The sequence below is a fragment of the Elgaria multicarinata genome, chromosome 4, assembly GCF_023053635.1.
Source record: "Elgaria multicarinata webbii isolate HBS135686 ecotype San Diego chromosome 4, rElgMul1.1.pri, whole genome shotgun sequence".
NCBI classification, from domain to species: Eukaryota; Metazoa; Chordata; class Lepidosauria; order Squamata; family Anguidae; genus Elgaria; species Elgaria multicarinata.
The window spans coordinates 79433126-79450072 of NC_086174.1; the positions used below are offsets into that span (position 1 = coordinate 79433126).

Genomic DNA, 16947 nt, shown 5'->3' on the forward strand with positions numbered 1-16947 from the left:
ATAGGACTCAAATCTGCATAAAATTTGCATATGCTAATTTATATCTACATATATATACAAATTTAGAATTGCTTACAATTATTTATTTAAATTCCAAGGAGGCAAAACCAGCCAATTAATTTCTCATCCAAATCATCTCAAATAAAACGAACCCCTCAGTTATTTTGCATCCTGCACGAGGTCAACCCAAACCAATATAAACATTTCTTTTTATAACCTTAATTGCCTTTGATAACCTTAATTGTGGGGGGCGGGGTTAGGGGTATTGCAGCATGTGGGGGAGGAGAGTGTAAACCTTTCCCTCCCCAGCTACATTTTGCCATAGAGCAGGGGAGTTGGGACCTTCTATTGGCATCAGTGAATATTCAGGGCTTTATGAAATAGATCTGGAGCCCTGTGAAATAGATTCGGGGCTGAGGCCCCATGGACCCAGTTCTAACAATGCCCCTGACTACTAGCTTAGATGGCTTTAAAAGGGGGCTTAGGAAAATCCATGGAGGATAGTTTTGTCAGTGGCTACATGGAGCTTCCATGTTTAGAAGCAGAGTGCCTCTGAATGTAAGTGACTGGGCAGCAACCGTGAGAGAGGGCTCTTGCCTTCAAGATCTACTTGTGGGCTTCCTGGAGGCATCTGGTGGCCACAAGGGGAAGTAGGTTGCTGAAGAAGATTGACCTTCGGTCAGATCCAGCAGGGCTCTTCTTGAGTTGTTACGATAATCCTGCACTTTACATACGTTTTCAAAAATAATAATGCCTGACTTCTGAACCCTACAGAAAACACACTGGTATATGTGTGTATGTGGGCATAAATATTACATAAAAATGAGCTACTTAAGGAGGTGCTGAGGCAAGCTGGAATATAAACAACTCAATCCCACTCCCACACCTCTCTCACCTTGTCAACAAAGACAAGTTCAGCAGATAGAAAGCAGAGCAGGGGCAGAATTAGCAGGTGAATCTTATTATCTCACTTCTGCTCATTAACTGCAAGGGTTGTCCACATTGGGGTGGGACTTGAAGCGCACAAACAGCAATGGGAAGATTGTAAGTGGGAGCCAGGAGAGGGAGCTCACTTTCAGGTTTTGCACCTCCCATGTGTTTCACCTTGGGACCACCAGGGGATCTACTGATACCTCCTTTTGAATTACCTTATTAACAAATATCTTTAGCTTTTGTCTATGGGTATCATCCTTTCAACAGCTGTGAGCAATTCCATTGGTACTTCAAGGACTACTCACTGAAGAGCACACTAATTAATCTGATCCAGTTGACTTCTGTGAATAAAAAGGTGGAAGTTTTTATTGTTTGGGGTGCCTATTTTTGCTGGCCCAGGCCTGATTCTGATTTGAAAACCAGAGGTAAGCCTATGGAAAAATTGAATTTCACTGCCCTAAGCATGAACCGCATGCTTTTGTTCCATTAGAATGAGGTAAGATCTCCCTAATAAACAATTAAGATTTGTCTGTGAACATGTGAAAGCATGTGTCCACCTGTACTCCTGCCATAAGAAATACAATACATGGATCCATTATTATTATTATTATTATTATTATTATTATTATTATTATTCTAAGAAATTACTCTTCAAGGACTTGGCAGCTCCTCATTCTCTACTAGATAATCTTTCTTCATATAATTAGCCCCTCTAACCAATCTCCATACTCCGAGATAGGCATCCTTTAATGAGCTTTTAGCAAGTCCTTCAGTGCTGCCACCTTCAGGGATGACAGCTGCATTTGCTTCTCCCATACTGCTGTCCTTCTCCTCCATGCTTTGCTGGCTGCTTCCAATTGCTGGCTCCTCTATCATTGTGTCCCCGGGCTCTGTCTCCTTGAACATCTCCTCCATTACAAATGGTGGCTGGCCTCCATCACAATCTTTCTTCTTCTCCTCCTCCTCCTCTCCACTTTCTTTCTCCAGGTCTTCATAATTACTCTGTTTTCTGGTTTCAATGTATTTGGCCACACAGTAAATGACGGAGCCCACGGTATTGACCACCACACCTGCTATAAACAGTTTTGTGGGTTCTACGTCACTGAAAGCCACCATACCGACTGTGATGGTTGCAATGCTCTTTACTACCCCAACAAAACTGGTGGTTACAGCTGAGTTGATGTACGTGCAGTGAAGGGTGGTAAAATTCATGGCACAGCCAATCAAGACACATGCGATAAAAATGCATGTCATGATGGGATCTTTCCATCCTGGGAAGGACCAGACGTTGATGGCATCCATGCTGGCAAAGGAGCAGATAATGAGAAAGGGTGTGGCTGAAACAGCAATGACATACTGGGCTGTCAGGGGCCCATAGTCACTATCTGCACTTGTCTTTTGAATGAGTACCAAATATGCCGCATGCACCAGCACGGCCAGCACACCAGTCACATACCCAACAGGATCACCAGTCAGGTCACCCGCACCTGTTGATTTTGAAAAAGAAGAAAGAGTAATGTAAGAGAAGAAATGTAAACATGCATTTACATTTACTTTACTTTTATATGATGTTCTTGCATTAGCTATACTCACAGAGGACAGGTTTATCAAGGGCCCTTACCCAATGTTAGGTAAAGGGAACTTGGAACAAACAATATAAATAATAATAATAATAATAATAATAATAATAATAATAATAATAATCACCACATAGCACTCCTAAGCTTTGAGACGCAGATGGCCAGCTCCTGCTGAAGAGAATGCTGGACTAGATCGATTCTGGACTGATCCGGCAAGGCAATTTGGACCAAGGCAATTCTTATGTTCCTCAAAAGAGGTGGGGCTGCCCTTCAACATACTGGGAAGGATCCTAAGTTGTCTGGGTGCTAGTGCGATTTGTGTTGCACTAGGGGGGGAAACCAATGCTTCCGCAAAGTCAATAGCACTTACTAGAGTGATGGGTTTCTTATTGACACTGCACAAGCATTAGTTTCTGCTAGCAAGAAATAAATAGCACTAACAGTGAAACACCATTGGATTCTTCCCACCTCGTCCCATCTAAATATGGCTTTGACAGAGTACTCTATTCTGTCCCTAGCCTGACACGCTATGTGAATGTCTTTAAAGTAAACAGGTAGTAGAAAGCATTCTCTCTGTATTTGGATTTCAATACATATCCAAATTGAGTGGAATCACAGTAAACTTAACAAAACTAGATAGTTATGAACCATGATTAGTAAACAGAAAACCAAATAAATAATTGCATTGAACTTTTGTCAGAACTTGATTGCGATTCCATATCTTCAAAAACCAAAATGGATTTGATCAGTGAATTCAGCACAGCTGTTTTGAATTCTGCATTTATATGCATAGCTGACTTTGTTTTTATATTTATTTTAAGTGGATAAAGTTACAGCCTTTATTGTCTCTGTCCATATATAGTTATTGCTATCAGCTTTTTCAAGCATGCATACAGTTATGTTGTGCTGCTGTATCTTAATCATGAAGTGAACTTTTCATAGTTTCTAATGTCAACCTGGCCATTTTGCTGGTGTTAGAGAATGATGCAAAATTTCTCCAGTTTAAGGGCCCTGATGTGAATTAAGTTGGCTTTCAGAATTATAGAACTGAGTTTAGGATCTGAAACAAGTGTCTTTCATGAAAAGATTCATCACTGGCTGGTGTTTTTTAAAAGGAATCTTGGTTTGGATCCTACCCAGTAGTTTGTAGAGAGATTTTTACCCATTACTCAAACCCACTGGCAGCAACGCACCCTTTGGGGGAAATCACAAAAGCCATCAGTCTGCTGCACTGAGCATCAAGTTTTGGAAGGAGAATGGTTGTCTGCTTTAGAAAGTTATAAAATGTTCTCCATGCTTACACTTGACCATGCTTAAAGAAACTACACTGCTGTTCCATTCCTGTGTGAATTCCCTCTCACCTTTCAGGCCCCAATTGAATGGATTATCAAAGACGGGGGAAAGCCAGGCTAAAAACAGAGCAAAGATGGATTCTACCTAACAGCAAAGCCTGAGTTTATAGGGAAAGGAAGGAAGGAAGGAAAGATTTTATCAAAATCAACTTCTTGTTACTAGAATGGTCAGAAATAGGGGAGACAAAGGAACTGAAGGATACCAACATTTTCACAAATCAGGACATAGCAATTCTCCCAATGGCATACATTTTGGAGGGATCAGGAATCCAGTTCTGCAAGAGCATTTCTCCTCTCCTAATGCTGGCAAAATGGTTAGTCGCAGAGCAATTGCAGCAGTAGCACGGAGCAATGTTTTGAAGGTGGACACATTTGTCCCGTATGCCAATGCAAAATTTCCCAGTGGCTCTCTAATTTTCATGTTTTGTCCTCAGTTGTATCACTTTTATAGCAAGCAAGTACCAATAACGATATGCAGAAACCTGCTCATCTCCTTCGTATTAGGTTGATGACTATAATGTTTTACATAGCAAGAGGTTGAATGAACTCAAAACTCAAAAAGAGGTTGAATCAACTCAACAGGTTGAAGAGCAAAGGGATGATAGTTAATCTTGTACCAGAATCAGCTGGCATTCACATTGGGGGAAACAAAAGGATTGACAGCCTGTGGTTTGGCAATGGCTTACTTGGCGGTATGATGACCGAGCAGTCATGTCGCACTGGTGTTCATTTTGTGTGCGTTAAACCATGGTCAAAACAGATTTGCAGATTTTTGTAGAATTGTGTAGCCCTAGAAAAGCCAAAACTAGTCTGTATTAGTGTAACTAGTATCATTGTGATAGACAAGTGCATGTTTGGTAAAATGATCATGGCCATTTATTGGTGACTGTCTGTGATGAGAAACACGCTTCACACTCGCCAATTCCCAGAGCATTTTTGTAACTGTTTTTAAAGATTAGAAATAGAAGAGGGCAAGGAGAGGTGGAGTGCGTGTCCACAAATGCGCTCATGCAGACAGTTTGTCTTAGAAGTGAAATTGTCCACATCAGAAGATGGTTGGGATTTCCTCTAGTGATTTTACCATCCCATTGACTTGCATGGGACTTGAGCAAATGAATACATGGTGTGGAGAAAGTAGCTTGGGAGATGTTCTCCTCCTCTCATAATACTAGGACCTGGGGCCATCCATTGCTGCTGAATGAAGGCAGACTCAGGACAGATGAAAGAATTTCTATGCACACAGTGCATAAACTATGGACATTGCTGCTGCCACACATTGCTGCAGTGATGGCTGCCAACTTGGACATCTTTAAAAGTGGATAGAATAAATTCATGGAAATTAAGGCTATCAATGGCTGAGAATCATGATGGTAATATGCCTCTTAATATCAGTTGCTAGGGAACATGAGTGGGAGGGTGCTATTGCCTCCATGTCCTGCCTGTGGGTTTCCCATGGGCAACTGGTTAGCCACTCTAGAAAGCAGGTAGCTGGACTAGATAGGCCTTTGATCTGATCCAGAAGGGCTCTTCCTATGTTCTTAGGAGACTAAGAATGAAGAATGAAGGAATGAAGAAAGAACAGGTCCTCCCTTGTGGCAAGTTCTCTTCCCCCAACCTTGCACAATTATCAATTTAGTGGTGCTGGATCAGGCTAGTGCCAAAAAGGTTCCTGTTGCTCCATAGAAGCCATCACCTACGTCATCTGAATGGTACAAATGGATCATCCAAAGTCTAGCCCAAATGCAGTCACTGATAGCTATCAGTGATGGATTCTTCTATAGAAATGTAGCACTTATTAAAGCAATCCATGTCCAGACAACACCCGCTCAGAAACAAACAATGAAGGAAAAACAATGCCACAGGTATTTATATAGAAGCAAATATAAAGTTAAGCTACCTGCAGTCATTGCCTCAAATTCTATTCAGATCTCTTCGTAGACCAGATATTTAGCTTCTAGTATACATCATATTTCCACAACCTTCCAAACTAGGCAACGATCCTATTTCAGGAAAAAAAAATATGACAACCCTCCCTCTTCTTTATTGAATAACTGAATAGGAAGGCATTAGAGCCAGTTAATTGTTCTGTCTACTCGGTTCTTGGGATAGTTTAATCATGGTTGTTTTACCCAATCAGATTCATCTCAGCCTGACTATCTATTTCTACATAGAAGTGAATGGGCGAAGAGCATGATGATCCAGAATTAGTTTTCACTCCTAAACATACATACGTGCATACATAAAGCTCTGCCAATCCAATTATTCCTTGTCCCTGTCTATTAAGGCACTGATAATAGACTTTAATTATAGATTATAGAGACAGCGACACTGCCTGGTGGATCCACAATGTGGATTTTCTGGAGTTTTTCCTCATCCTTGACAACAGCTGATGTGTAACAGACAAGCCAGGCAGCTGCAAATAACAAGGGACTAGAGGAAAGGAGAAGGGCTGGGAAAACCAGCTGGACCACTTCAGACATAACTCTCTCTCTCTCTTTTTTTTTAACACAGAGATAACCTCCATTAGGAATGAAAAAAACCACATATCCATCTATATATACTGCCATTAGTGGAAAACATGGGAGTATAAAGTGTGCTGTGATGACAGATGTTTAAAAGCTGTTTAAAAGTACAATCCCCACACACATACACATAGAGATCATCTACGTGAGTGTGGATAGAAAAATGTGAATGTGTTTTCAGATATGAATTAACATTTCTGATGGAGAAAAAGAACGTGGGTGGACACAGAACCCCACAAGCCTTGGTTCAATCCAAACATAAAGAAAAGGGATTGTAGTGAGTTGATGTGGATTTTTTTTAATGTAATATCGCCAAGTTAAAGTTAGAAGTAGAGCGGTGTCACATTCCCCCCCCCCCATTTATACCCAAATAGTACACATACTAAGCTAACATATAAGGATGTTACACTGGTGTACATTGATATAAAACCAGACATGTATATTTGCCAGGTGGAGCAGGCAGTTGGTTGGGGCTCCCTGATCCATTTCTACAACTTTAAAAACATACATGAGTGACTGTGAAGGAGCCCTTAGGGGAGCAGCAATGTCGAGTGAGGCTGAAGGATTGCGAGGAGGATGGGCAGAATGAGACAAGAAAGACCCTGTGGATGATGGGAGAAGGAGTGGTGGTAAAGGATGGAGTTAAGAACATGGGTGAGTTAATACTAATATTATAATATGGGCTGAAGAATTTGTGAGCCCAAAGAGTTGAAGTCTTTTGAAGAATGATGAGGCTGGGATGAGATGCTGGTGGAATTGGTAGACAGTGAAAGAAGTGGAATACAGCATTCACAGAAACAGGACAAAGAATTTGAAGGGGTGTGAAGAACGGACCATAAAGACGGGGAGGTGACTCAGGAAGTGCGTTAGGATGAAACTATGCAGGGAAATTGATGGGGTGGAAAACAGAAATGTGTTGAGGAGTAGTGTGGAATCATGTAAGTTAACGTGGGCTCGAGACATGGTCAGAGAGGCAACAATAAATGAAGGGAGCGTGGAAGGAATCGGATATGGAGGGTGATATGGAAAGAGTTGCACGGGGGAGCCAAACAAAGGGCCAGGCAGAGATGAGAGGGCCACGGGCATCGCGGTGGGTGCTGGGTTTGTTGAGTTGGGAGACGCTGATGAGGGCAGGAGAGGGAGGAGATGTGGAAGAAAGGAGGGCATGTGAAGGAATGAGGAGGGCTGAGAAAATGTGCATAGAAGAGCAGGGGGGGTAAAATTAAGGAGGGGGCCATGTGGGGGCGAGTTGAGAGGGGGTAAGGAAAGGGGTGCGCTGGGGCAGGAGGGTCCTCGCGAAATGCGCGCTGCGGGCTGCGCGGAGCCCGGGCCCGCGCCTCCGCCGGCCTCCCCCACTCACCTGCCAGCGCCGCCCCGCAGGTGGTGATGAGCACGGCCACCGACACCCCAACCGAGGGGACGCCGTTCTTGAGCACCAGCACGCCGATGAGCAGGGTGACGAGGGGCAGGCAGCGCTTAAAGACCACGTACATGGGCAGGCTGAGGCCGTGCAGCGACCAGAGGGTGAGGCTGGACTGCAGCGTGGAGAGCACCGTGACCCCGGCGAAGAGGCGCGCCAGGCTGAAGCCGAAGGGCGGCACGTCCAGGGCGCCCCGGCGCCGCAGCACCTCCAGGCTGAGCGCCGCCGTGGAGCTGGTCAGGCACTGCAGCAGCGTCAGGAAGGCGAAGTGGTAGCGGCTGAGCAGAAACTTCAGCAGGATGTTGAGCGAGCCCGAGAAGACCCCGTGCGCCACCGCCACCGAGATGCCCAGCGCGCGGCCCCGGCACAGCTGCATGGCGCCCGGTGGGCTGCCCCCGCTCCCGGGGCGGCGGCGGCTCCTGCTGAGGACGACGATGAGGCGGCGGCGGCGGCGGCGGCGGGGATGCCCTCCACCGGCCTCGGGGCCGGCCAGGCGCCTGGGTGCAGCTGCGAGAGGCAAGCAGCAGCAGCAGCAGCAGCAGCAACTTTACGGGCAGCCCAAGCGCTGCTCTGCTCGGCGCGCCGACGAAGGGCTCGGCGGGAGGACAGGACGCGGGACAGCGATCCGGAGGGGCGGGCAGCTCGGCCCCGCTGGGAAATGCCTCTGCAGGCTCGGGAACCTGCTGCCGCCCACAAGATCCCCCGGCTCCGCTCGCTGACGCAGAGGGGGGCTGGGGGGCTGTGCGCTTCCCATTACCTTAATGAAATGGGAACAATTGGAGGAGTCGCTCTTGACCCGCCGAGATGGTTCTGAGCATGAATCATGGGTCGCCTTTGTTCCTGGAAGAAGAAAAAGAAGAAGAAGAAGAGGAAGAAGAAGGGAAGGGGGGTGGGAGGGAAAATCCAAAGGTTGGGGTAAGTGCAATCCCCTCGCCTTTCAACTGTTGTTTTTAAAGAACACATTAAGTTTTGTCTCCCCTTCCCAGCACAAAGAAACTAATAACTCGGTTGCAAACCCTCCATGCGCGCGCACGCACACACGCACCACCGCGCACACACCCCGTTATTAACAAAGCGAAAATAATAGCCACCCGAGGCTGCGAATCCCCATGTCTATAGGTGATGCTTTTCGGTGCAGAATTCACTCACGGAAAAGCCATCCATCCCTTATTAAATGAACGTGGGCAGGGTCCTCATAAGGAAATACAAATATTGATCCAGCCTTGCCTGGCAGCGGGTCTTCTGCAAGCTACAGAAACAGGTGCTTCGAAAGCAGCAGCAGCGGCAGCAAGAATTAACCCTTCCGGGGAAGGTAGCTTAATTGTGCGCTCGGGTGGATTTTGATGTAATGCTTTGGGAAATCGTGGTCAATGCAGACACACCAGAGCGTAAGGTGATGTAACATCAGGGCGGGTTTTACACAGGTGTGTGTGTGTGTGTGTGTGTGTGTGTGTGTGTGTGTTTAAATCACGCCTGGAGATGCCCCCGGGGGTCAGCTATAACTAGAATGATGTTCGTAAACTCATCATGGAATTCACAACAGCAGCAGCAGCCCAAACATCCACAAGTGTGCAGGCATAACAACTCCTTTTTTGTTGTTTATTCATTCAGTCGCTTCAATGGTTTTGAGGTTTGGTGCTTCATAAATGATTTTGCTGCCTGTCACTGAAAAGGAAGCCCAGAAATGGGAAAAAGCAACTTTTTTGCCTTCTCTCCCATCTTCTCCCCTGTGTGTGTTTAACAGTTTGAAACAGAAGTAGTGGGTTATGCACCTATTTTCAAAAGAGTGCATGGCTGCAGTGAGGGAGAAGGCAGGTGGGAAAGAGACATTTTGACTTATTTATTACATTTTAAACCTGCCCAATTAAAAAAAAATACTCTGGGCTGATTACAAAGCTAACTATATATAACACAGATTAGCTGCTTTTTCAGTAGATAAATAGAGTGAATAGGCATCAATTCATTACCATCTAGGGCAGGATCTACACTACTACTTCATAACAGTATTGAAGTGCACTGACAACTGTTGAGGACCATGGCACATTCCATATACCGTTTTCAACCCACTTTCAAAATGTTATAACCTGCTTGGTCTGGTACCTTAAAAATGTGGAGCCCGATCTGATGCACATTTATTCCAGAGTCCCACTATCTTTAGTGGGCTTGTAACTCCGATAAGGAGATGAGACCAAAGGACAAGGATGTCCCAGCATCCCAGTTCCAACAGCCAAACTGGAGCTTCTGAGAAGCCAACAAGCAGATCATTCTTAAGGCAACACAACCCTTCTCTGTTGCATATCCCCTAGCAACTGGTTTCCAGAGGCCCACTGACTGCATATCGCTCACCTGATCTTTCATAGACCCACTAACCTCCATGAATTTGTGTAAATCCCCTTTGCCTAAGCTAGTGAAGCTTTCCTGGTCTTTCCCTCCTTTGTCAAGAAGAGTGGAACAATGCACGTTGCAAAGCCACACACTGAGTTCTCCTTCCTTTCTGTAGAATTTATAATTCATCTGACTCCCTGTCCCATTCCAGAAGCCTCATGTGGGTAATGAGGGTAGGACCTGGCTTAATCTAAACTAGGGGTTATAGAGAAGGGGTTTGGAACTCCCTACCCTCAGTGGTGTAGTAGTAGGCACTCATCAAAGGAGTCCCCATAACCATGCCCCAAAGAGAGCCCAAAAATACAGACAGCTCTGTTGTCCCCAACACAAGCCAGTTCTAGCAGTTCTAATCTCCAAGCCACCAAAAAATATTTGCTTCTAAGCACAGAGGGAACAGGGACAGCTAAGGGGGCAGGTGACAGGTGGCATCATCACTTCTACTAATCAAAAAGTCCCAGGACTTTGACTCTGTGAGTCCATGCTGCAGATGTGACCATATTACCTATAATATCTAATCCTGCTCTCCAGCATAATAATTTTCAATCCATTCATCTATGAGCGTCACCAGAAAGGGGGGGATTGTGTTTCCCTACCGTTGCTTTCCCCCCACTTTGGTCCCACAATACATGAGGAAGAAAGAGGAAATAAACTATGATCACGTGGCCCATTCAGTGGACGTTTTTTCCTGCTGCTTCTGCTGCACACAGCAGGAAATGGCAGCACATTTTGCTACAGCCGAAGTCAGATTTGTTTGTAGGGCCAACCCGTAGTGTTACCCTTACATTTTGGAGGTAGCATTGGGATCCCAAGTTACAGCACCTCCTTTTTGGGAGGATCACCGTGAGGAGAGGGGCAAATCATAGAATAATGTGACATGGATCCAAGACAAATAATGATTGCAGGAGGCTTTTACAAAACATTGTCAAGGCTCTAATCAGTGTGGTATTTTAGAATGTAGTACTTCTAAAGAGACTCTCCAGAAGTGGTATGCTTTATATTCTGTGTCCTTAAAGTCTAATGCATATTGGGCAGCTGATTAGATGATTGTGAATGAACATGTCTCCAAAAGGACATTGCAGGCAGTTGCTATTATGTCTGTCAAAACCTCCACTTCGAGGACCAAGGGGATGGATTTAGAATGGGAGGTGCATTAATTACTAGAAGAACAGGAAGAATTAAAGAAGAGTTGAAGGCTTTGTTTGACAGTTATGATCTTCCCTCACACCCCCTAACAGAAAAATGGAAGGGAGTTGAAGACTGTGAGGAAGCTGGAGTTGAGAGAGAGAGAGAGAGAGAGAGAGGAAAAAGGGGAAAGGCCTGTTAAGCTGATTGAGGATTAACATTGTATATGCTTGTTAATTATTCATTTCTTTCAATAATTATTTATACATTTTATAAACACCTAACTGACTCTTCTATCCTTTGAGTATACTTAATACCTGCAGGGCTGTTGAAACTAAGGAAGAAAAAAAAAAACCCAGGCAGCAGACCCTCATCAAAAAAAATGGGTAAGGGCTCCTAGACAGTATTACCCTTCCTTTGAGCACACATTGGTAGAAATTGGGTAGCAAATTACTTTAATTATCTAATATATTAAATAACCTTTGGCATATTACACAATTTGTACAGCTGTTTTTGCTTTGCACTGTTGTACTATGCCTTCCCATTGCGTCCTTGGTACCTATTGTTCCAAGCATCACATTTCTAGGTACAGACCTGACACTGTAATAGGCCCCAGCAACTTTGTATACTTAAAAAAAAAATCAAGATTCTGACATTTTGAATTCAAGAGGCTCAACTTTACCACTCAAGTATGACAATGTTCATCTAACCCCTTTGGAAGGAAGGAAGGAAGGAAGGAAGGAAGGAAGGAAGGAAGGAAGGAAGGAAAGGAAAGGAAAGGCTTACACCAGCTACAACTCTACCCCACTTTCCCTTCCCTCCCACCCGTTTTTTAAAAATTCATTTTTTGTTTGGAGACAACTTATTTCCCTGGCTTTGCAATGGCCATCTTTCCAGAAACAATACCAATCTATATCTGGTCCTATGAATATTGCACTAAGAACTTGCAGGAAGAAGAACACAAATGTTGTATAATTGTTGGACAAACATGTGGCTAACACCTTAAGTGTTACTTCCAATATTATGATTCAATGCATGTCTCAAATTGTAACATAGCTATTGAAAATGTATTCTGAAGGTTGTTGTTTGCTTCCTGCTCTTCTTCGCAACTACCTTCTGAGAAACACTGGGAAAGTTTGCACATAACTACAACCCATAGGTTAAACAATCCATGGGAGGTTGGGGAGGAGTGAGAGAGAACAGGGGCACTGCCTGCAGCACAACCACCATTTCCACTTTAAATCAATAACTGACAATCAACCTATCCATAGCTTGATGAACATGGAGTGCAAACCTAGCACTCCGGGTTCATACATCTTGCTCAGTAACCTACAGATGGGCCAATCATAGGTTGGTGAGTAAAAGCAGAAGTGGCAAGCGCACAGGAGGCAGTGCACTTGCTCTCTCCCACTTGTGTACGACAGCCCATGGGGTTGTTTAAACCACGGGCTGTCATTATTTGCAATCCAGATCAGGGACTTGGTCCAGTCTTATGACTGACTGAGTGGAGAGTTGAACCCAGTTTTTCCTTTTCCAAGTTCAACATTCTTTCCTCTACAGTACATTGTCCATTTCTCCAACCTGATCCAATCTTTTCAACCTAATCTTTTCATCTTCTTCTTCTTCTTCATCATCATCATTATCATCATCATCATCACCATCACCATCATCATCGTCTTAGCATCACCCTAATACATGTTCTGAATTTCCACACTGTGATTTCAGGTTTTGTGACCATGGGAGGGTGTCCTGAATGCAGAATAGAATGAAGAGTAGCAGCACAACAACACTAGATAAGATCTTGAATGAAAACAGGGCACACTGCTGCTGGTTAAATTGTTGCCATTAAATTGTATTAAGTAGCCAAACGAAGGGCTGATAATCTCTTTCCCCCTGAAATCTCAATTTCATGGTGATCTTGGAGGAAGGAGACTGGAACAGACAGTCATGTGCACGTGCATGAACAAACATGCACAAACACATAGAGGGCTGGCCCTGAAGCTTTCCATTATGTTTTCTTTGTAATATTCTTATGGAGCGAGGGGGGGGGGTCATTTAATTTTTTGAGATCCCCTTTTCAAGAAACTGAAACATTTACAATACAATTGTAGAGCGGTCTTCCCCAGCCAACCACACCCTTTTCAGGATATTCTATGCCAGTCTTCCACAACCTGGTGCCCTCCATGTTAGAGTGTACTTCCCAGCATTCACCAGCCTGCATGGAGGGCACCAGGTTGAGGAAGCCTACTCTAGTCCATTCACCCTCCCCTCTGGTTTTCCATCCTTACCCCCACCCACCACACACACACACAGCCAATTAGAATTCCATAGCCAGTGAACATGTTCTGTTCTCACTGGGCTGTTTCCAGGCTATTTCTACAACTTCAGAAAAATATCCCATTTCTGCCCCTCCCCCCAAGTAAATTAAATTAAATGATCAGCACTGTGAGGATCCCAGTCAAATGATGTCCTGAGGGGTACACATCCTCAGTTGCCAACCCAGAGGTGAAAGAGGTGTGGAGAAAGCAGAAAAATTAGATTGGTGGAAGTCTGCATGATTAGCCCACCATGCCTCCCTTCCTTCTCGAAGAAGTTCTCAAGGAAAACTAGCTGCTAACCTGGGACATTACATTTCATAAATGGAAGAAATCAGGGCACACACAAACACAATGAAGATACTGAGAGAAGGTCCATTAACACAGCTAGGATTCTAGCAGCCTATATTTGTTGTTTATTCGTTCAGTCGCTTCCAACTCTTCGTGACTTCATGGACCAGCCCACGCCAGAGCTTTCTGTCGGCTGTCGCCACCCCTAGCTCCCCCAAGGACAAGTCTGTCACCTCCAGAATATCATCCATCCATCTTGCCCTTGGTCGGCCCCTCTTCCTTTTGCCTTCCACTTTCCCTAGCATCAGCCTCTTCTCCAGGGTATCCTGTCTTCTCATTATGTGGCCAAAGTACTTCAGTTTTGCCTTTAATACCATTCCCTTAAGTGAGCAGTCTGGCTTTATTTCCTGGAGTATGGACTGGTTTGATCTTCTTGCAGTCCAAGGCACTCTCAGAATTTTCCTCCAACACCACAGTTCAAAAGCATCTATCTTCCTTCGCTCAGCTTTCCTTATGGTCCAGCTCTCGCAGCCATAGGTTACTACAGGGAATACCATTGCTTTAACTATGCGGACCTTTGTTGTCAGTGTGGTGTCTCTGCTCTTAACTATTTTATCAAGATTTGTCATTGCTCTCCTCCCAAGTCTTCTGATTTCCTGGCTGCAGTCAGCATCTGCAGTAATCTTTGCGCCCAGAAATACAAAGTCTGTCACTGCCTCCACGTTTTCTCCCTCTATTTGCCAGTTATCAATCAAGCTGGTTGCCATAATCTTGGTTTTTTTGCGGTTTAACTGCAACCCAGCTTTTGCACTTTCTTCTTTCACCTTCATCATAAGGCTCCTCAGTTCCTCCTCGCTTTCAGCCATCAAAGTAGTTTCATCTGCATATCTGAGATTGTTAATGTTTCTTCCTGCGATTTTAAGCAGCCTATATAGCCACATACAATGCACTGAATGGGAATGCCTTGCATCCCAGTTGGGAGATCTGAGGGTCACCAAGGCCATGGAGGAATACACTTGATAAATCATGTTTTGGAATAGAAGATTCACACAGATTTTGTGGGGGGAAAGGTTGGAAGACACAAGACTGCTGGAGATTCCTGCTCACAGATATTTCCTGTTAAAATCCATTCAGATTTTCTATTCCAATAGCAACATTTCCCAAGTGTTATTTCTTTTTTAAAAAAATCATTCCAATGCATTCCATTGAGGGTGCGGGGGAATTCTGCAGCAACCAACAATGAACGAGCAGGTGGCAGCTTAGAAGGAACCAAATTTTGCATCAAGAAAAGATGCATCATTTATTCACATTTCATAGGTGCAAGGCCCTTTGACTACTGGCAGTCTCTCTTGGTCACTATTTTCTGAGACCTAGGACTGGGGAGATCCAGGTTTAAATCCCCCCATAGACATGAAGTTCACTGGGAGGCTTTAGGCCAGTCACTATGTCTCAGTCTAACCTACCTCACAGGGTTACTGTGTAGGGTGACCACAAGAAAAGGAGGACAGGGCTCCTGTATCTTTAACACTTGTACAGAAAGGGGAATTTCAGCAGGTGTTGTTCAGCAGGTGACCTCCCATGGATGGATTCACCAGCACCTGGTGAAATTCCCTTTTCATCACAACAGCTAAAACTGCAGAAGCCCTGCCCTCATGACCAGGTACAAAAGAGGGATGAAGAGGGAATTTCAGCAAATGCTTCATGCATAAAAATGACACCTGCTGAAATTCCCTTTTCTATGCAACTGTTAAAGCTACAGGAGCCCTGTCTTCCTTTTCATATCGCCACCTTGTTACTGTGTGGATAAAAGAGGGTGGGAGAACTATGTAAACTGCCTTGGGCTCCGTGGAAGAAAATATATATATATATATATATATATATATATATATATATATATATATATGGGGCAGGATATAAATCCTAAGCTCTTCTCAGTCTTGACAGCCCTAAAGACTTTGTCTGTATCCTCAGACACTGGCATCTCAGAGGAACCCAAGTTGACAGGGATGTTAGACCTTACTCACTATTATTATTATTATTTATTTATTTATTTATATAGCACCATCAATGTACATGGTGCTGTACAGAGTAAAACAGTAAATAGCAAGACCCTGCCACATAGGCTTACATTCTAATAAAATCATAATAAAACAATAAGGAGGGGAAGAGAATGCAAACAGGCACAGGGTAGGGTAAACAGGCACTAGGTAGGGTAGGGTTTTGGGCAAATCTGTTCCAATGAGCCGCTGAGCAATCTCTGTTTCCTACAGGGGACCCGGAAGGAATTAGACTATGCACTACTCATTGGATGAGCCAAATGGAGACACCCTTTAATCTTTCTTAGGGATGATTCACTGACGATGTACACAGGCAAACTCTCACTAGTTTCAAAGGATCCACACTAGTATAAGTAGTGACTGAATTAGTCTTCCAAGAACACTAATTTTAATGTAGAATTGCAATAATTTAACAGCATACTGTGATAAAAACAGAGTGGTCTCATAGAAATCTCACATTTTCACGGCATGGGCAAAGCCATGTAAACGGCGGGAAATGAAAGAACTTTAACGTGCCCTTAAAATAAGGATTAAACGCTAATGACATTTCTACTTCAAAGGCCACTTTGAAGGACCCCAAGATACTGCTGTGAACCTTAAAAGCCTCTTCTCTCTCTCTTTTTTTTTTTTTTTTTAAGAAATCATTATGCTTCAAGAATTAAAAGTTGGCTTCCAATTACTGCTGATGAAACATTTTTCACTATGCTATAAGTTGTTTATATCCTTTCAGCTTTAGAAATAAATTGTTAAGGTTAAAAGCCGCACTACATTTATTTAACATTAAACGTATTTGGGGCAAGATTGACTTGTTTTTCTAAAAGGGCACTAAGTAGCAACTTGTGACACAGAAGTCAGTAAATGGTGAGGCTGACAGTATTAGATTTCAATGTATTTGTTGAATGAGGAAATCAGGCACTACTGTCTCTTTAATCAAAGTGATTAAGTCATTAATAATAGTGAGATTTCTGAC

General features: G+C 43.9%; 1 protein-coding gene across 1 annotated transcript; it reads right to left on the reverse strand.

The window, feature by feature from the left end:
* Positions 1-1584: 1584 nt before the first annotated feature.
* On the reverse strand, positions 1585-8183 carry SLC35D3 (solute carrier family 35 member D3). The gene is made up of 2 exons (XM_063125707.1): positions 7748-8183; positions 1585-2420 (listed from the first exon to the last, which is right to left on the reverse strand). The coding sequence occupies exons 1-2, from the start codon at positions 8181-8183 to the stop codon at positions 1585-1587; spliced, it is 1272 nt and encodes a 423-aa protein (XP_062981777.1).
* Positions 8184-16947: the final 8764 nt, after the last annotated feature.

Excerpts from the sequence above, each read along its gene's own strand:
- SLC35D3 (XM_063125707.1), bottom strand. The coding sequence starts at position 8,183 with ATGCAGCTGTGCCGGGGCCGCGCGCTGGGCATCTCGGTGGCGGTGGCG. Across the intron at positions 2,421-7,747 it reads CTGCGGGGCGGCGCTGGCAG|GTGCGGGTGACCTGACTGGT; the intron begins GTGAGTGGGGGA and ends CAAAATCAACAG.